General features: G+C 39.3%; 2 protein-coding genes across 6 annotated transcripts in view; one reads left to right on the top strand and one right to left on the bottom strand.

The window, feature by feature from the left end:
• LOC140744053 (uncharacterized) overlaps positions 1 to 9,298 on the bottom strand; it is a 32,031-nt gene extending 22,733 nt beyond the window's left edge. For 2 of the 5 annotated variants that reach the window (XM_073075502.1, XM_073075505.1), the window contains exons 1-5: positions 9,109 to 9,297; positions 8,262 to 8,384; positions 5,171 to 5,262; positions 2,512 to 2,621; positions 365 to 545 (exon numbers count right to left, since the gene is read on the bottom strand). In XM_073075502.1, the coding sequence (XP_072931603.1) occupies positions 365 to 545; positions 2,512 to 2,621; positions 5,171 to 5,262; positions 8,262 to 8,349 (471 nt within the window). In that variant the 5' untranslated portion in view covers positions 8,350 to 8,384; positions 9,109 to 9,297. Of the gene's footprint in view, positions 1 to 364; positions 546 to 2,511; positions 2,622 to 5,170; positions 5,263 to 8,261; positions 8,385 to 8,609; positions 8,938 to 9,108 lie in introns of those variants that run through there. The other 3 variants (XM_073075507.1, XM_073075504.1, XM_073075503.1) reach the window with 3 other exon arrangements.
• A 332-nt stretch (positions 9,299 to 9,630) lies between these two features.
• Positions 9,631 to 20,172, top strand: Npl4 (nuclear protein localization 4). Its single transcript, XM_073075497.1, has 11 exons — positions 9,631 to 9,769; positions 10,104 to 10,370; positions 10,483 to 10,652; positions 10,995 to 11,173; positions 12,946 to 13,354; positions 15,103 to 15,236; positions 16,616 to 16,776; positions 17,327 to 17,542; positions 18,406 to 18,617; positions 18,940 to 19,038; positions 19,428 to 20,172. The coding sequence occupies exons 1-11, from the start codon at positions 9,749 to 9,751 to the stop codon at positions 19,441 to 19,443; spliced, it is 1,884 nt and encodes a 627-aa protein (XP_072931598.1). The 5' UTR covers positions 9,631 to 9,748; the 3' UTR covers positions 19,444 to 20,172.
• The last annotated feature ends 782 nt before the right edge of the window (positions 20,173 to 20,954 follow it).

Genomic DNA, 20,954 nt, shown 5'->3' with positions numbered 1-20,954 from the left:
TTTATGGATAGTTTTAATACTCTTAAAGTCTAAAGGTTTTATATTATAAGCAATTTTTTAATTTATTTAAAGCTTTATATTGAAAATTATACTCTACATATAATTTTCAATACATATATTTTCGATACAATTTCCGATACAGGGCCGACATACGTACGCGATGCGGAGCCGCACTACCAGCATCAGTGGCTCTGACAGTGTTACCTTAAATAATTACGTCGCAGCGGCAAGCTTCATGCGAGTCGACTCTAAAAGTATGACTACATTATGATAATTTTATTGTGGTCGGTATTAAAGTTGACCGGGTGGTACTGGAGTAATAGAATCCAGTGGCAAGTGTAAGAGAGAGAAGCGGCGCGGCGACCTGGTCGGCGTCGGGCACGAGCGTGTCGAGCAGCGCGGCGAGCGCGCGGCGCAGCGGCGGCGGCAGGTCGCGCTCGGGCTGCGCCACGATGTGCTTGGGCACGTGCGCGCCGCACAGGAACTGCGCCACCTCCTCGCTGAAGTGGTTGCAGTTGTGCTCCAGCAGCCGGTACAGCGACGGCCTGCGCGCACGCAACCGCACGATTGACTGCTGTAGTCCGCGTAAACCTGCCAGTGCGCTCTGAATATACGAATGAAACGCGTCGCCGTAACAAATTGTATGACTAAACCTGCTCGCGACGACTTCAGAACGGACTAGCAGCTTCTCACGGACTATTCGTTACCCTCTCGTGCACGTTTAGGTGCGGTCGCAACGAAATATCTCTACCTAATATTGCTAATATTTTGTGTAAAAGTAATTAAATTCTTCGTAGCAAAATTATAGGAAGAAATGTATCCACTGAGAATGACACCATCATATTTGTTTGATTTAGGGCCGATTTTTCAATTCTCAGTTTGTGGACTTTATCTATCGAATAAAATTTATTTCATAGATAATACGATTTTTAATTTTTCAATAATCAGATAGAGGTTATCAGTCGAATAAAACTGCTAACTGAAGAATAAAGTTATCTGTTGCTTGGAGGGCCAGTTAAGATTTATCTATCAGTTTTAAATGACATTTTGTGGTTATGTGATGTGTCATTTGATGTTGTTAATGTAATATTGCGGTGATAATGGTGACTTTAATGATGGAATTGTGCTCGGAGATAGTGGTTATTCCTTAAATAATTACTTATTGAGCCTACTCAGCAATCCCCGTACTCGAGTTGAACAATTGTATGGGTCTAATATACAGAGCAGAGATTTTATAGAAATATACAGAGCAGAGATTTTATAGCTTTGGTGTATAGAAGAGGAGATTCCCTATTCTAAGTTTTAAATTGGACTTACATGTAACCTACCTCTAGCGCAAGATATAATTGTGACTGTAGCAATATTGCATATGGCACGCAGTCAAAATGAGGGAGAGCCTTCTAGAGACCCCGAGGTAATGATACCACCACAACCAGTATTTTCAGCAGAATATGCTGACAATGAGGGAACAAACAGTACTTCTAACACAAGGTACCGTGTACTTGAATATTTTGAATTACTAATAAGGTGAAGAGATTTATTGTCTACTTATTGATTGTTTTTAATTGGTGTAATACTTTAAAAATAAATACCTATTGATTATTTTATGTTTTTTTATTTATAAAGTAAAAACAAGTACATTTATGTATTGTATATTCAACACATGCTCTTCAACAACAAATAAATGTTCTTTTTTAGCAATTTCTTGTTGAAGATGCACTAGTTCAGGCCTTGCAGCACTTAATCATCAAGTCTTTCTGTAACGCTGGCTTTGGTTGGTTTTAGTTCTGGGGTCATTTTGCTTTTCACCGCAAGATCGTTCACGTTTTTAATATTAATTTTTGTTTCGTTTTAACCACGATACACAAATAAAGAAACGAACACCAAGTCGTGAATATCCACCAACAAACACAATTGATGTCCCTTTTGATATGTATGTCACTGTCAAAGTAAAACATCATTTTCTGCCTTGTTTCAGTCTAACATTGCAGTGATTGTATATGTGCATCTCGCTTGCGTACATTTAGAGTGAAATTAGTAACAGAAATGCATAGACAACAGATTGATAGCTACTGCTCGGATAAAAAATGATGGAAAAATTGAAAATATTTAATCCTCCATTGTTAAACTGCCAGTTAATTTTACACTTCAGTTAAGTATCTGGAGAGTAATTTCAGAATTGAAAAATCGGCCCTTAAAGGCATTGACAATATTTTTAGACCTCAGCGCCATCTACATCTGGCACCACTTTGTCTGTAACTTAAAATTCTATCAGAAATTCATATTAATAATCTACTGTTTTCAATACAAATTAAATATGAGTAAAATCGTTTCTCTTTCAAATATAATATGAATCTGAGGGGTGTACCAGTAAAATGTGCCTAGGTTAAGTTCTAAAGCAATTTTGTTATTAATAAAATAATATAATGTGTAATTGTGTATACTAAGATAAGGTAAGTAAGTATACCCTCTCATGTAGCAATCGCAATAAACATGAAACAGAATCCTCACGTGTATGTGGTAGTGGCGAGCCCCTGAATGTAGTCGACGAACACCTGGAAGGGCACGAAGGTGGTTCCGAGGCGCTCCACCTGGTGCGGCGCACCCAGCTGCGTGCTGCCCTGCAACGTGTAACCAAAGCGCGTTAGTAAGGAAGAATAAATATTGTATATCATAAATGCCATTCAAAAGAAAATGTGATTATTGGGTTTAAATTAATATTACACTTGTTACCAATCCCTGACATGCTAAACAGTACAAAACCATAATATTCTAACCTGATTTCGACATTTTTATGATAGTCTACTTCACTTTTATCTGAATCAAACCAAAATAGTAATTATTTTTTATTGTTCTTTAAGATCTCTTACATTCATGACATTGAAATTTTGCAAACCAACTAACTGATAATATATTAGGGAGAAAATAAACAATGCACGCAATGCACGATATTTAAATTTCTAATTTTAGTAGAAATAAGAATATTATCAATTTACGATTTGAGCTCTTATGATTAACAAGTATTTTTCGTTGCAATTCTTATAGAAAATATTGTTTTTTCGTTATAAGAAATGCAACGAGATTAAACAGAGCTAGTAGGTAACTATATTTGTAAATGAATACAGTTAAATAAAAAATTACCATTTTATGTAGCACGAAACATTTAATATTGAATAACATGACACATATTTTTGAAATCTTCATTTAAAAGCGAGAATCGTGTCGTTTAAAAATACATCCGCAAAACATTTACGACTAAAAAAACCCGCACGGAGTCACCTTTGCGATTTGTGAGAATTCCTGTCAGAAACGCATCGGTTATGTCGGGAGCAGTTTTGAAGCAGAAGCGATGAAACTAATATTTTAGCTTTGGAATGACGTTGCGTAAGAGGGGGACGGCGAGTGTGTCGCAGTTCCGGGTAGTTGTCTGGTTGGGATGTAAGCCGCGAACGCCGAGTGTACACGAAAACCATGCACTATTACGTAATAATATCATTTTCGCGCGTTATTTTATTGTACACAACCCTAATTCTTTTTTTTAATTTAAAGTATCGTAAGTTATTCCTTTTAACAACAGCTAACTGTCAGTAAAAGACTAGCCAAGTCGGTCTAGCTGTTTTGATGATTAACCGTAATAACTAATAAGACAGGCAGACAAACAATTTAATAAGTTTTTTTATTATGCATTTAGAAAAGCCTGTTACTTTGTTAGTATTACTTATGAAATGAAATAAAATATACTTATTTTGTATAGGTACTTTACATACTTTTGTATAGGTGGCACTTACAAATTGTCATATAGGTAAATATGACCAAAAATATCAAGGAAAATAAACATATAAGTAAATATAATTATAAATAAACTGAATATAGACGTGCATTGACGTAAAACCAAAATTATTAATAATTAAGGTACGTAAATAGATATGGAATTGGGAGAAAGACGTAAAGTGTTTACCGTACACAATTATTAGCTCATTGTCGTGTTGGCGCGGCGCCTCCGCAGGAATAGAATGTTTACAATCTGTGACGCGGCAAACTGCCCACCTTTATATCATGAACCCGAACGGCGAACAATCGTAAGCAGTCTACGGTTCTAACGTCTTATGTTGTGTTTAATGGCAAATAATTCCCAGTGGTGCGTATAATCATTCCAAAATAACGGCGACGCGCGAACAACACCACGCGTGTCTTCGGGTTTATTAATACACGGCTAATCTTACACGGGTGACAATGGCCATTCGAATCATATATTATTCTTGCGAACTGTATTATTGTTTGAATACATCATAGATATAACATGTAGTAGTCGTTATGGGCGTCAGATCGTCTACTTTTGTATCAGATATGATTCATTCATACATATAAAATACCTACTATATTAAGTATGTTTAAAATTATAATTTCTCGAGGAATGTATTATAATAATGTAGAATTATTTTAATATTCGTCACGCGAATAAGTGTGCAGCGTGGGCCGTAGTCGAGGTATTTATCCGTTTATCGCGCCTACCTGAGCTGGCGACGACTAAGAATAGCCACGCGTGGGGACCAGCTGCCGAATGGCGGTCCTGTTAGTCGGTTTAAGAAAACTTGCGCCGAACTCAAACTATAACAACTGTGTTCCTGGCTATGAACAGAATAGCCTGTGCCAATTGCACTGTCATATCTTTGGAAACATTAAATAGATAACATATGTCGCTCCACTTGCGCGTGCAGCCGTGCACACATGCGGTGTAACGTAGGCAGAGACGCGGAGCGTGTAACCACAGTGCAGCGCCCGGCTGAACGTCTCCGCGGAACGGGTGCTGACGTCCCCTCGAAGTGGAAGATAGATGAATATTTCATAGAGGAATCCGAAAATTAGTAGTTAGTAGTAGTTTTTTAAAAAACCTGTAGCTGTTTTTAAAACGAAGAATGATAAAAATGTTTTTTGAGAAAATGTTTTTGATATCATCAATGATATGTTGGCAAACGATGAATGACTGTGTAAATCTTAATATAAAAATCAATCGCGCGCGTAAAGTGCGAGTGCTTGGTAACGACCGCAATACATTTATTAATTGAAGCGTAATAATAAATAATGTTATACCTAATACAGATTTAAATCACTATCACATACCACTGTAATCGGAAACAATAACAATACTAGAAGCACAGTGAGTGCTTACCGGCGCGCAGCTGGTGACGCCGGCGCCGCCGTAGAAGAACTCGCGCTCGTACACCACCACGGCCGTGTGCCACACGCCCTCGATCTGCCGCCCTGCAACGTAACACCATACACATCAATACCACTCTACTACAATACCCATACGTCATTATTACATTTATGATCCAATATTATTGTACTTGTGAAATGAATACTGCCGTACAGCCCTTACTTTTATAGTAAGGGCTGTACGCGTGACGAATATAAAAGAATAGTAGAATGAAAGATAGATGTCACCATTTTGATCATTCTAATATTTTGAAGACCTGAGACGTTAATTTTTTTATTTTTATTTATAACAATTGAGAAATGGGTAAAATCTATATTACATTTAGTTTACTAGCGCTGCTATGCTGGGAACTTAGTTCAACGCTATGGGGATATTGTTGTATTTCTTTAAAAGTTTTTATGTAACGACTATATTAATAACCCAGAAGTAAGTGGACCAACAAAACAGTCCTTGAAACATTGAGGGGGTGGGCCCAATCAGAGTCCCGCTGTCTGTCAGCCGCGCCCTAGAAACATTCGTAACTAGGTCGCCGGTGTCCCTCATTCGCACTTCAAACTAACATTGTCGGTGTTCGTAGAGAATCAACCAAGTTAATCCGACTTAGAACTTATCAAATATTTCTTTTCGAATTTTATATTTATATGCAATAATTTTCACTTCCTTCTGTATAAAAAGGGAAAGGTGTTAAACATGTATCATTGTACCATCGCCACAACTATTTCTTGCGTGAAGCATTTTTTTTGGTATCGTGAAAGTGTATCGACGCCAATTATTTTACATATCAGGCAGCCATCATAGACCTCAGGAGTTACAATACACCTGTAATTGTCTACTGGTAGAACCATTATTCAGCGTGAAATTGGTTACAAATGGCACATAGGCCGCAGTGACCACTTACTATTGATTATAGGATTGCATGCTAGTCTGCTACTTCAATATTATGAAATAATTCGCCAAGTACGAGTCGAATTCGCACATGGAGGCTTCATACCACTAAATGTTCATTATTTTTTAAACCGACTTCAAAGGAGGTGGTTATCAATTCGGCCAGTATCTCTTTTTTTATGTATGTACACGAATTACTCCGCCGTTAGTGGACCGATTTTAATAATTCTTTTTTTATTGTATAGAGACAAGCTGGAAGTTGGTCCCATTTAAATATGGTTAAGATCCATCGATGGGTTCTGGAGAAAATGAAGAGAACTTCTCCACCCATGTAAATATAACAGCCATAACTTCGCCGTTTATGAACCTATTTTAATGCCTTTAATTTCGTGTGTGTACAATTGCTACACGTTGGTCCCATTTAAATATGATGAGGATCAGAGTGGGTTCTGGAGACAAAATATGTAACTCCTCAACCGATGGGTATAATTGAGTTTTGTTTGAAGATATTTGGTGTAGGTTCTAATGAAATTGCAAAACCAGTTTATCATTGACTATTTAAGGGTCTGATAATGTGGGTCGGAGTCAAAATATGTAACTCCTCAACCGATGGGAATACTTGAGTTGTGTTTGAAGATATTTGGTGTAGGTTCTAATGAAATTACAAAGCCAGTTCATCATTGACTATTTAAGGGTCTGATAATGTGGCTCGGAGACAAAATATGTAACTCCTCAACCGATGGGAATAATTGAGTTGTGTTTGAAGATATTTGGTGTGGGTTCTAATGAAATTGCAAAGCCAGTTCATCATTGACTATTTAGTTAGGTTAGGTTGGAACATATAAGAAAAAATTAACAAAAAATAAAACCGACTTCTATGTCACTACAAAGTAAAAAATAATTGAAATAAATGTTGGCTTAGTACATATTTCTGAAGTCGGCGCTCATATTAGACACGCTGTTTACATCGTTATCCAGCGAAATATATTGAGCGCCAACTTCAGAAATCTATCTATCTATTACCGTTGTGTAGATATAGCCCTGTGACAGACGGACAGGCAAAAAAGTCTTAGTAATAGGGTTCCGTTTTTACCCTTAGGGTACGGAACCCTAAAAATAAGTCCATGTTTATAGCTTCAAAGTAACTTGGATGTTTCATAAAAATATATAAAACCAATATTTTATAAAAGATTTTAAAAATTGATAAATAAGTGAATTATGCAGTTGCTATGCTCAAAACAGTAAAAAGGAAAACATTATGTATTTACATGCTTATTTAATTTTGTAGTGGAGTTGTATTTTTTGTTTCAACAGGGATGAATATTATTCTAAAATTTGCAACACCATTATGAAGCAGTTCATGAATATCCTTATACCCTTAAAAAATCCAAAAAGATTATAGACACATTTGGAAGGGCTAATGGACAAGAGAAATTTTTAGACATTCCTTAATATGGCATTCATTCAGGCATTTCATTACTGCACCTTAGTAATCATTTTAAAATTTCATATTTGTCCTCTTCAATATACTGTACTGACTAATAATGTAAATACTACTAATAAACCGATTCTGATGAATGTTCATATATCTGGAGACTTACACGGGCATCTTGAATTTATTGTTTATCATTGCAATTGAAGAGTTTTTATTACTTAATATGAATATAATCAAAAGTATATTTTATATATAAAATGTTGCATATTGCATTGTAAACGCAATGTTTTCAAAGAAAAAGTTAAAAACAATTTCCCCACATTATACAAAAACAAAACATACTAATGTAGACAACAAACTTTTTAAAAAATGTTTTATTTTTAATATAAAGTAATTCATAAGAGAATTATGTACACTTAGGCCATAACTATATACAGTTCATTTTTTTACCAATTACTGCCACCTACTGAATTTAAAGATTCCCTATTATAATGGTAAGGTTAGTAGTCCTCATCACCACAAGCTGTGTGGCAGGAGTGTGACTGATTGTGAGAGTACTGGGCCGGGTAAAGGGTGTAAGCTAGATATAATATATCAATACTTCTGCGACTGAACTTGTGTAGGACTTGTTCTATTTTGGATTTGATTGTATGTCTGTATCTCATTTTACTAATTTCATAAAAAAAACGTTGATACATTACTATGTAGCAGAAATCAAATTACCTATTATGGCAGGTGAGAGTAAAGATGCAAGTCCATTTGTGAGATCATAGATGTACAGCTCTACAGGTACACCCTCCTCTGAAGCCATGCTGGAGGCTCAAAATTTTCTCAATAGTCAAATATCTGAAAACAAAATATTATTAAGCATAAAAATTAAACAAACAAGAACACTTTTTTTAAATATGTGAGATCAAATTCTAGTTATTAACATTTTACTTTTTAATCTTGATGCATTCTAGGAACACCAGGAGTCTGTATAAGTTTTACAAAAAATAGGTATTCTAATTTTTCTTTTGACTATTGCATCTGTTTTGTTAAATATACTTTTATTTTAATATAACTACTTACTTCAAAAAGTATAAAACAATTTTTAAGAAATGAATAATATATAACACTCATTGATCAGTTAAATGGGAACACTTCACATTGATATGGTAAGGAACTGAAGCCACTGATGTTACATCACTTATAATATGTCGAATTCAGTACATGCAGCCACTGTGTATCTCTAATTCACAATAACTATAGTCAAAGACTGAGAATATGGCAGAGCCGCGGCGGAGGCGCTCGGTTCGAGCGAGCGCGCGCTTCGACAATATTCGACATGCAGCGACGGTGCAGCGCCTGCAGCGCGCGGCGGCGGCGGGCGGCGGCGCTCCTCACCGCACTATTTATAAGCCGGAACACGGCCACCGAAGACGTCGCCGACTACATTCATAATATGTACTTCTGATCGCTTATCATCACATCGATTTCATACATTGTCATGTGGCACTGTTTTCGACATTATAAGTTTACGAAATATACTTTAGATTTATTATCCTGATATAAAGCAATATTATCTTACCAAGTTATTCCAACAAATTATTTACTTTATGAAATGAAACTATCGAACGTTGTAGATATTTCTGCGTAATACAAAGAGGGAAACATTCTCAAAATAACACGATAAATAAAAATAACTTGTTTCTATTTTTTCATTTTTTGTTAGTACGACTGAAACGTCTGAAAGTATGAATGAATAAGTAGAAATACGTCATGGTGACTTGACAAAAATGACAAAGACGTATGTGTATTAGTTCGGAAAACTAAAACGTTTTATTTATTTCATATGTGATTTTATGCCAAATTATTAATTAGAACTTCTAAAAAATAACGCTAAAACATGTCAATAGTTTTAGTAAGATAATGCTATTTTTTACGAAAACTAACTATGCTTTATTTTTCAGTTTCAACTCATTGATTCCACCTTAAAATAATGAAATTTTAAAAATAATCTAATAGTTTGATAATTATACTCAGTTATTAACCAACTGTATCTTAATATATATTTAATTTATCGATATTCATTATCTCAGGTAATGGTGTAATTTCCGAACCATTGGTGATTTGACTGCTAAGTTGACTGTTGTTGTGTTATGTTATGTCATGTCATTGTCATGTCAGTAGTTAGTGTAGTGTTCTGGTGTTTAATTTACTAAAACACAATGTCAGCTTCAAAAAAGATGGTAAACTATCATAAAACATGTATTTCTTCGGCTCCTACACTAATTTCTCAATTGTAGCTTTCACAGAGAAGAAGAGACCTTCAAAGTAACAAAAAAACAGAAACTTCCATTCATCCCTATATTTTAACTTTTTGAATTTTCAAAAATACCTACTATTGTATCGGTGCTTTCGAAATGTTCCTAAGGACCGTACCAATATCAATGAACACTACAGCGCTCGTAATCGACGGCCGTCATCTTTCTGGCAGTAACGGTGAGATGACATGGCACATTTGCCGTCGGTTACGGCCAGGCGGACGGTGAGAGTGACGAGTGTTGCGTGGTGTGCCCGCAGACGCTGCGCGTGCAGTCGGCGGAGGGCACGGCGCGCGTGGAGGCGCTGGACTCGGACGTGACGGCGCGGCTGTTCGAGCGCGTGCACGAGGTGCTGTGCCTCACGTCGTTCGCGTTCGCGTTGCACAAGGACCGCGCGCGCAAGGACGAGGTGCTCTCCAGCAAGACGCGCACGCTGCGCGACTGTGGCCTGCAGCATGGCGATATGCTCTTCCTTAGCCCCATCAATGGGGCACTATTATTCGAACAGCCATCTACTAGCACGCAGGTAATATTGAAGCCTACCAATTCCATATTGTTGCCCATTGATAAAATTACTTCTTTGGAATAATTGCATCCTAAGAAAGATGGGATAAAACAAGGATCTAATGTATTTTTAGGCTAACAACAGACCATTTGGTGAGACAGCAGAGCCAGGCCCATCTACATCACGACCAACTTTAACTCAACCTGTTCCAGCGACGGGGTCAGGAAACCCTGAAGAAGATGAAGTGGATCTAGAGCTGTATCGCATGCCAGGGACTATCCAGCGGCAAAGAGATGAAAAACTGTGAGTGCACAATATAATCTATTTATATGCTAATTAGAAAATGGAATATATTCAGTAGCACAACATGGCTTGAATCCATCATTCCCTTATGAGAAAACAAATGGCCAAAAACAGGTTCTTAAAATTTTGTCACCCCCTATATATCATACACCTTTTATGATTAAAAATACTTCTTATTATACCCTGAGACTGTGCCGCCTGGAGTGGACTGTGCGTTAGCCTCCAACTATATTGGCTCTTGTATTGCTGCTTGTATTATTTTTGAAAACTTGATTTAATCGTTTAATTGGATTTCTTAAAGTCAAAGATATAAAACAGTCCACCCATTCCTGTATTTTGCAGTTGTCGACACAATTCAAAGGGTTGCTGTGTGCACTGCTCCCCCCTTGAGCCATGGGACGAGGGCTACCTGAAGGAGCACAACATCAAGCACATGTCCTTCCATGCCTACCTGCGTAAGATGACCTCTGGCAATGGAAAATTTATTTCACTAGATGAAATATCTTGTAAAATTAAACCAGGTAAACATATAACATTACTATTATTGTAATATATAATTAGTTTGGTGGAATATTTAGCTTTATTTTCATCTCAACCAAAGTTTCTAAAAACTGAAGGATACTTTGAGGTACACATAGATTAGTAAAGATTACTCACTCCTAATAAGAAAATGTCACCAGTTTTGACAATTGAAATTGTCACTGTCATCTATTTTCGTGTTTGAAAAATATTAAAACATGTAGTTTTTAGAGCATTTATTAACACGCTTTTATTAGCTTCAGACGTATGTATGTTGGTATGTCGGTATGTTAGTATGTAACGGAATCTTTGAACATGATTTTAACCCCCTTCAAAACGTCGGATTAACTCGAAATTTGGCATACTTATTAAGGACCGATGACAATTCAATATTTTAAACATTAATAGTTTTGTACCATTGTCCTTATCAACATCCTCTGGATTAACGATTTTCGAGGCGAGATTTTTCAAACACCTTCAGCAAAGTTCATCGCAACTTTAGATTGCAAATAATAATTATTGCTATTTAGTTTCAATAGGCGTAACTTTTATATTGTGATTTTTAGTTTAGAAAATAATAATGTTATTTCCCTATAACTCAAATGTTCTGAAACATATCTATAATGCGCTCTTGTAGAATGATTTTTAGGATTCCGTACTCAAAGGTTAAAACGAAACCCTCTGCGGTCTGTTCGTCTGTCGTTGGGCTTTATCTCTTAAATCGTACTAGATAGACACTTGATTTTTTTACAAAAGATGAATAATAGTGGTCGCTATAACGAGAAATACTAAAAATTAATAAATAATTGTAGTTCAAAAAACTAAAAAACACGCTTTTATGATAAAATCAACTAAAAAGTAGAAAATAATTTTCAATCTAAGAATCAATTAAGGAACAGTAAATAGTATAATTGTGGAAAAAGTGTGGGGTGCTTTTCAAACCTGATAAATGGAGCACCCCACACTTTTTCCACCTTATTCCACATAGTCAGCCATTTAATAGCTTCTTTTAATTACAAGGTGGTGAGATATCTATACTTATCTATGGGGGTACATTAGTTAATTGTAAAGAGTATGAAAGAAAATATATGTTTGTATAATTTGAGTCACTAGTAACTATGCCTCAGGCAAATTGGAAGTCTTCATCTTATATTTCTTCTTGTTTATGGAATATTCTTTCTTTGCAATTGTTGCTAAGCAACAACAAGACAAAGGATATTTTATTTTTCTTTGTCTAAACATAACAATATTAAAATGGTGAAAGTGTTGCCTTGTAATGAGGTATAAAAGTAAGGGATTCAATTTAATTGCAAAGTTATCTGTATAATTAATGATGAAGATGTAATAAGGAAATTAGTTACTTTTACAGTGCTAGAATTTTTATGAGCTTAATATTGGTTTATTTACATCAATTGTCTTCATCATGGCGGAGGTATAACTACTACGCTCACTCAAATCAAAACAAATTGCTTCTAGACACAACTTCTTTTGTGAAAATATCAACCCTAGGTATCACACTGGGTATAACTTAAGCTTTATTTTAAAATAAAAATCTTATACTACTGGATTTGGAGGGGGTAATTTTATATATTTGAACACTCAGTACAAAATATGTAACACTCTTCATATAATATTGTGGTATGTTGGTTCTGATCCCTTATTATGTTATGTTGGATATTATTTCTGTGCGTCACATGGAGTCACAAAGATAAAATGACTAATGATAAATATGAGATGGATGGCATGAGATAAGTGATTGCGTGCGTGTGCGCAGGGTGCAAGGAGCACCCGCCGTGGCCGCGCGGCATCTGCTCGCAGTGCCAGCCGGCCGCCGTGACGCTGATGCGGCAGCCCTACCGGCACGTGGACAACGTGGTGCTGGAGCACGCGGCGCCCGTGGACCGCTTCCTGGCGTACTGGCGCGCCACGGGCCACCAGCGCGTGGGCATGCTGCTGGGCCGCTACGAGCGCCACCCCGACGTGCCGCTGGGCATCCGCGCGCGCGTGGCCGCCATCTACGAGCCGCCGCAGGAGGGCTCGCGCGACGCCGTGGCGCTGCGGCCCGACGCGCGCGAGGCGCTGGCGCTGGAGCTGGCGCGCCGCCTCGGCCTGCGCCGCGTGGGCTGGCTCTTCACCGACCTGCTGCCGCTCGACCGCGCCGCCGGCACCGTCAAGTGCGTCAGGTGAGACCGACCATTCGTACCATATAAGCTTTTTTTTAAATATAATATTGGAGTATCAGACGACCATGCAATCCACCTGATGGTAAGTGGCTACTGCCGCCCATGGACATCTGTAATTAACCCCAGGTTGGATTAGATATATTCCCACCTGAGGTCGGTCACAGATGCGCCACTACCCCTGAGGAGACGGACTTTTCCGAGGTGTTCCACTAAGCTAGAACACCTCGGAACAGTACGTCTCCATTACCACACCCTTCAAACCAGAACACAGCAGAGCTTAACACTGCTGTTATGAGGCAGAAATAGGTGTGGCAGTGGTGCAGCCGGAGTCGAACCACAAAGCGTTCTACCACCTTCAAGCTCTACCGAAATCTATCATGCTTCTACAATAATTTATGTTTTTCAATCATTTTCGACCTCATCTACTTTACGGGTGATATGGAGATGTGTGCACATCACTATATCTATTTTTGTTGAGGTCAATCCTGCTGGCCATGCACAAGTTTTTTTTTAAGAGTGAGAGGGGTTTAGGCCAACACCAATGAGATTATTTTAAATAATTCTCAGGAATCTACACTTTCTCACAATAGTTTCTTTCAAAGTCATAGCATCTGATAATTTACTCCAGTGTTTTTCAACCTTTTTCATGACACGACCCACATACTAAGAAAAAAAAAAATTGCGACCCCCCGACCTTTAATTTTTTTCATATACCTATGTTAATATGTTCAAATATTTAATCCATACAACATTTTTATGCGTCCTTATAATCCTTATTTTAGCATTTAAATATATTGTATAAAAGTCTTTAAGGGCGGGAGGAAAATATCATCACGGCAAAAGACAAATTTTGTGGCTTTACAAAAAAAATTGTTTTGTGGTCATTGTCTATAAATCAAGAAATTTCGACTCATTTTCATCGACCCAGGCCTTTATTGAAGAAGTTGGAAGTGAAATAAACATTAATGCATATATGCCTGGCATGAAAATGGTGTTAGATAATTTGAAGGAATAATTATGCCACTACTTCTCAGTGCAAAATGTATCAGAAAATATTGCGCAACGGTGGATTTTAAACCCCTTTCTAACTGCAGATATAAATGAGGCAAATTTGGCAAGAAAGCTAAAAGAAAATCTTTTAGAAATATCTGCAGATGGGATGTTGCACTTAGAATTTATGTCTGTCAGTTTAGATACCTTTTGGTTAAAAAGGAAAAGAGAATACCCTGAATTAACAATTGAGGTTTTAAAATATTTGATTCCATTTGCCACCTCGTATTTGTGCGAGTTAACTTTTTCTTCAATGACCCAAATAAAAAGTAAGCAAAGAAATCGCCTAAACTTAGAAAACGACTTAATTCTCAATATAGCATGAAAAACAAGCGCAACTTTCACATTAAGATGTTCTTGTATTTTAATCTTAGTTGATTTGTTTGTATTCACATACAAATGTTGACGAGTAAATGCGTCCTTTTATTAACATTTTGTTTCATATATATATTTTTTTAATTTATTGTTTCTTATTTACTCAGTTGGTTCTCTCAGCCATCGCGACCCCCCACGGGGTCGCGACCCACACGTTGAAAAACACTGATTTACTCCTTACACACACAACTTTGAAAAATCAGCCAAAAATCAAATGTGTTCCTGACCACACCTCGGACCTCTCAACTTAGAGTTAAGAGTTTAATTGTAGGGCTATTACTGCAACAACCACAAATATCTCAAACCGCTATGTTTTGTTCCAGAGGGGTAGACACTCACTTTCTGTCAGCGCAGGAGTGCATCATGGCGGGCCACTATCAGAATCTGCACCCTAACGCGTGCCGCTACGCGTCCTCCGGATATTTTGGCTCTAAGTTCGTCACTGTGTGCGTCACAGGTACGTCGCCGGCTCGTGCTTGACCTAATTTTTTCTTTCAATTTTTACTTTTTTTACCTGTCTGTGGAGGGTAAAGTTTTTCGAGCGTAAGTATGTATGTCTCATTACTTGGCATGCCTTCCGTTCCCAACGGCTTGATAGATTTTAACAGATGAAAGATAACGGGTTTTTGTTTTTATATTATTATTTATCTTTAAATAGAACTAAAATGTTTATAGTTGTTTTAAGCTAGCTTTCATTTCTTAGTGTTATATTTCTTTGCTCTATCTTGTGAGTTAATTTAAAATTGATTAAATAGATGTTCACATGTAAACACTTACTACAATAAGTATAATACGATAAATCACTTCAAGAGTGTGGTATAAATAATAGCTTAAATTTTTGGGTCTCTGGGTGGAATTTGGAAAAAATGGAGATCGGATGAGCAAACGAGCGGGGAGGTGTTAGCGAAAAGCACAAAATGACCAGTACCAAAGTAACTAAAAGTCATACAAAAATATCCCATCTGATATCTTACTAGTCATCATCGGGTATCTAAACGAATCGCCCGTCCGGGGCTCGCACACATCTCGCTGCGGCCCGGCGGGGCGTGGCAAGCTGTATCACACTATAAGGATCTATACAGTATGGCAACTCGGCCCTGTCCTTGAATTATATACCTACAGGGACGTTGGGCGAGAGTTTGCATTAGGGCTGCTCGCCTAATATATTTTAGCCTTTACATAGCTGCTCCTTAGTACCTACTAGTACAGACGCTACATAATTGTTTAAATAAAAAAAAACACCGCCTAAAAACCTTCATACCGACCGCTTATCACTGCGGAAAATTCGCGCCTGTTCGCATACGGAAATCGTGGCGCGTAGGTATAACTTGCGTGTTTTGTCCCTGTAGTACCGGGACCAGAATAGGGCTACGGTATTCCTTGCCTGTCGTAAGAGGCGACTAAAAGGGGCTTCCGGGGTTGCGGGCGGCAAGAGTCCTCAAGGGCGGCAAGGGAGCTCAAACCGTCCAGCAAGCAATCCCGGGAAGGACAGCGGTTTGTGTGGTCGCATATCGCTGTAATCACCAGGGGATGTGAGAGGAGCGTAAATTGCTCCCCCCAGGGCAGAGCCCGATAAAAGGGCATCGCGTTAGGAGGACTCCGGTTGTGTTCCGTTGGAGATCCCGGAGTTCTCCACCAAACGCTGAGGACGGCCACCGGGGGGGTTTTAGTGCGGTAAAAATCCCACATAACCCGGCGTCACTCCCATGGCGTCGGGTACTTTTTGAAGGTTTCCCCCTCGTCAACAAAAAAAAAAGGTATAACTTGCGTTCCGTGCGTTTATATGAATATGAAGATAGAATACTGTACTGTGGCTGTACGTCGGTGTGTGCGCAGGGGACGGCAACAACCAGATCCACCTGGAGGGCTACCAGGTGTCGGGGCAGTGCCAGGCGCTGGTGCGCGACGGCGTGCTGCTGCCCACGCGCGACGCGCCCGACCTCGGCTACATCCGCGACGCCTCGCCCGCGCAGTACGTGCCGCTCGTCTACTACAAGGTCGGTATCTAGCCTCTACTCCCCTTAACTTGGAACCCGTTGTGGATGCTCACGTTTCTTACGGGACGACAACGGGCCGTGCGACGGCGCATGTCATTGCAATAGAATTTTTATGCCATTGAAAAAATATTGTATTAATTTAATTATTTATTATCTTTATTACTTGACAGCATATGATAATTTCGATCGTATCATGTCTATGTATGTATGTTTGTTTATTAATATGTCTAATTCTTTGGCTCGGTCTGCAGCCCCATCGGCTTGACGAATATTAACATATGAGCTGTCGTTGGATTCGTCTAAATTATGAGAGTTATACCTGTAAGCTACATTTTTAAGTTATCGGATTTTTTGTTTTTACAAGTAATGTTTCTGTAGGATTTACTGTCATTAAATACATAATATAATTAATAATGTCTAATTAATTCCATTTATATATAACGATAAACTATTAAATGTACGATATTGCTGCACAAGGTGCAATAAAGTATTGCATGACAAACGAGTTGTCGAGGAACGGCGGCGAGTGACGCGAGCGGGGTCGTTGCAGGAGCGCGACGCGTACGGCAACGAGGTGGGCGTGTCGGCGCGGCGCGTGCCCGTGGCGTACCTGCTGGTGGACGTGCCGTGCGGCGTGGCGCCCGACGCGCCGCCCAGCTTCAGCCCGCGCGCCGCCTTCCCGCCCGCCAACCGCGCCGCGCACGCGCACGTGCAGTCGCTGCGCGCGCTGCACCACCACCTGCAGGCCGCAGACTCCTTCCTCGAGGTCAGCGCCCCGCCCCCCACCTCGCGCGCTCTAGCGTTCTAGTTGTAGTGCTTGCCGAATCGCTAGTCCGCTCTGAACTTGCTCCGCGCAGGTGTACAGTCGGACATATATTTCAGTAATAAATATTTTATCGTGACAAACGAAATAGCGCAGCATTTCTATACATGTAATAAAATGCTGTCTTAAAAAAAAATAAGAAAGAGAATTAGTTATTTCTGCCACAATAAATTTTGAAAACTTATATATAATTTTCCTTTAAAACCGTATTCCGGTGAAGTTGTGAAGATTCATAATATAAGAAAAAAATATCAACAAAAAAAATGGCAAAAAAATACAAAAATATAATTAAAACAATGTTATATATGGGCGACTATACTTTGCTACGAAAATAAGCATGCGTACGATTCGGAGAAACGTTGAACGCACGTTAGCTCGCAATTATAGAGAGCGGCTGGAATGTGGAAGTGGGACCACCAGCCGCCCCCCGCCTTTTATTCCTCTGATACCTTTGTTTTAGTTCTGCGACGCGTATCGCGCGTAGTTAAGAGCGGGCTAGCAGTTTGATGCGATTTATACATTCGTACGTTCATCGAGACGGACTCGTCGCTGTCGGGGGTTTCTATCGGTGGTCTTTGAAGAGTTTCAGCATCCATCCAACTCTCGAGTTCGAGCCGACTAATGAAGCGACGGCCGCGAGAGTCTTACTCCCCGCCACCTATTTTATTAGAATTCGATTGTGGAGTTCCGAGTTCAATGAACTAGGCCACGACCCCAGGTTAGACGTCAAATTCAAATTCACGAGAGTCAGGAGAGACGCGTCAGGAGTACAAGGACAATATCATATCGCCGGCTCACCTCCACAGGGCGCGTCGGACTTCCACGTGCTGCTGTACCTGGCGACGAACGAGGCGCTGCCGCTGAGCGTGGAGGCGCTGGCGCCGCTGCTGGCGGCCGTGCGCGCGCGCGACGCGGCCGCGGCGGCGGCGTGGCGCGCGCAGCCCGCCGCCGCCACGCTGCTGCAGCTGGCGCGCGCCGCCGCCGAGCCCGAGCCGCCCGCGCGCGCGCCCGACCTCGGGTACGACGCCCCCTGCCCCCCCCCCCCGCGTCACCGGCTTGACGTTTTGATTTTCTCAGTTTTCAATCATTATATTGCTTAAAAGTATCGAAACTTTTGACCTATACCTACATATTTTCAGAATACTTCTAGTCTAGAACCATGAGCTCCCGAAAGTGACTTAAATTAATGTATACGCCGAAATTAGGGGTTGCGCATATTCTTTGCTCGTTTCTACGAATTGAATCCTCGACGAGAGATTGACCGTTGTCGGTGTGTTCGGGCCCCGAACCGATCGCACGGCTTCCGCCGGGTACTTATGGTAGTTTTGTTGTTTGTGTAGCGGCGGCGGCGGCGCGGCGGGCGGCGTGTGGACGTGCCCGCTCTGCACCTTCCACAACGCGGCGCAGCTCGACGCGTGCGAGATGTGCGCCATGCCCAAGTGAGTGGCACGTTTCACATCCACATGTTTCTATTCAACACACGGACCGACCTCGACGTTAAAGTTACCGTGCAATTCATAGGTCATTCGACTCCCCGTTGTCTACCCCGCCTCCCCAATTCCGATTATACGCCGACCCGACCGCGTGCGGTTCCACTAAGATGGCGGACTATTATTAGTCGATCATTCGTTAAAATCGGCAAACTTATCAAAATATTTAAGTTACTATTATAAACACCCGAACTACCGACCTATCGACTTAGGGAAATCGAAAATTATAACTGTGACAGTCTTATACACGTGACATGTGACAAAATTATAACTTCTAAAATTTCCATCACTTGGTAGATAACTCATTAGTTTATATAATATATGATTTTTTTTTACAGGAATAGCGCGATGTAAATAAAGCGGGGAGTGCGGCGACATTTAATTTTTTATACGAAAGACAATCTCGCGTCGCGCGTGACCGCCGTGTTCCACGTTTTGTTTAAAGTAGTATAAGGTATTAGGATACTTCGTAATATATATTGTACTTATTATATTTTTGTTCGTGGGAGGAATTTGCTTTTGCTGGTGAATTCGGTAAGAAGCTCCAGTGATACGGCTTTCCTCTGCGGTCCCTATTTCACATTTGGAGTTTAGTAAGGTTTTAAATCTTGCAAAGAATCAGAATAACTTTGTACAACCTCTAAAAATGCGGTAATAAAAAATTGTATAATATTAGATATATAATTATTAAAAAAAAATTATAAGTTAAACAAATACAAGTTACTTATGAGAAGTCACTAAAAAGATAACGTCGACGTCTCTACTGGTATAATTTTACTGAATTGGCCTCACATAGTTAAATAACACATATCGGGCCCATCATTATTTCTAAACTACGACAGTCTGGACTGATATTCAAGAACGTGAGCTTGCAATCATCGTTTGCCAAACCGAAATGTTGTATTGCAATGATTTTGTGTCACGAAAGTCTGCTATGTGATGTCCGCAATTGTAATACTTGTATAGTACTATGTTAATTTATTATAATATTTATGTATGGCAGTGCGGACGCCCGGTCGTCGCATTTGCATTTTGTATGAAAGAAGTAATATTATGTGAAATAAAGTGTGCGTTGTACACTAACTTGTGTTTTATTTTAAGCATATTATAATGCAATTATATTGCCCTTAATGAATTCTACTAAATACATTAAACAAAGAAAAATAAATTGGAATAAAAGTAGTATTACACATTGATATTAGTGTGATAGCCTAGTGGTTCAGAAACTTGGCCTCTCGATCGAGGGGTCCGAGGATCAAATCCCAGTCACGCACCTCTGATCTTTCGAAATTATGTGCGTTAATATATTTACTTTAACGGCAGAGAGATTTGGCTTTAATTTGGGCTCGATTGATTCGTACTGACAAGATCTTGAGCTACTTCTTAGCAAGACCGCGCCGTGCGCCCTCGACACGGTTAAAATCTGCAGATCCGCTCGGAAGGCAAGGTTGGTGGTTTTGTTTGCTCATTTGCCGGGACGAGGATTATGTTGTACAGTTTTACACAAGCGTGCCAGGCCTGTGTGTACCGCATATATAAGTAGCCTCTTTTTCTTAGAAGAATAGAACAAATATACTTTTATCCATAAAGAACTTCTGCTGTTTTCATGATATACGATTTATGTATTCGATTAATTAATAGTAATAAATAAAAGTAATAACATTTTTATAAAAAACGCAAGCTCCTATTCGTACTAAAATTAACAAAAATTGCATGCATGCAGTGTATAGTATTGATGTCATTTATTCAAGTGAATATAATAAATAAATTCGGATGACCATGTAGGTACATGTTCATCCGGATTTAGATACAATATTAGGAAAATCACTGAAGAAGTAAGATTTATAATTGTAATATTCTGTTAC

This window comes from Epargyreus clarus, unplaced genomic scaffold (assembly GCF_041222505.1).
Source record: "Epargyreus clarus isolate Ecla_fem2 unplaced genomic scaffold, WU_Ecla_fem_2.2 ptg000008l, whole genome shotgun sequence".
In the NCBI taxonomy this organism is placed as follows: domain Eukaryota; kingdom Metazoa; phylum Arthropoda; class Insecta; order Lepidoptera; family Hesperiidae; genus Epargyreus; species Epargyreus clarus.
Note: the sequence above shows the minus strand (reverse complement) of the source record. Positions and strands in the feature narration are given on the sequence as shown.

Bases quoted from the DNA above. Each gene is read 5' to 3' on its own strand.
- Npl4 (XM_073075497.1), top strand. From the start codon at position 9,749: ATGTCAGCTTCAAAAAAGATG. The intron at 13,355-15,102 runs GTGAGACCGACC...GTTTTGTTCCAG, and splicing joins GGCACCGTCAAGTGCGTCAG to AGGGGTAGACACTCACTTTC. The intron at 15,237-16,615 runs GTACGTCGCCGG...GTGTGTGCGCAG, and splicing joins CGTCACTGTGTGCGTCACAG to GGGACGGCAACAACCAGATC.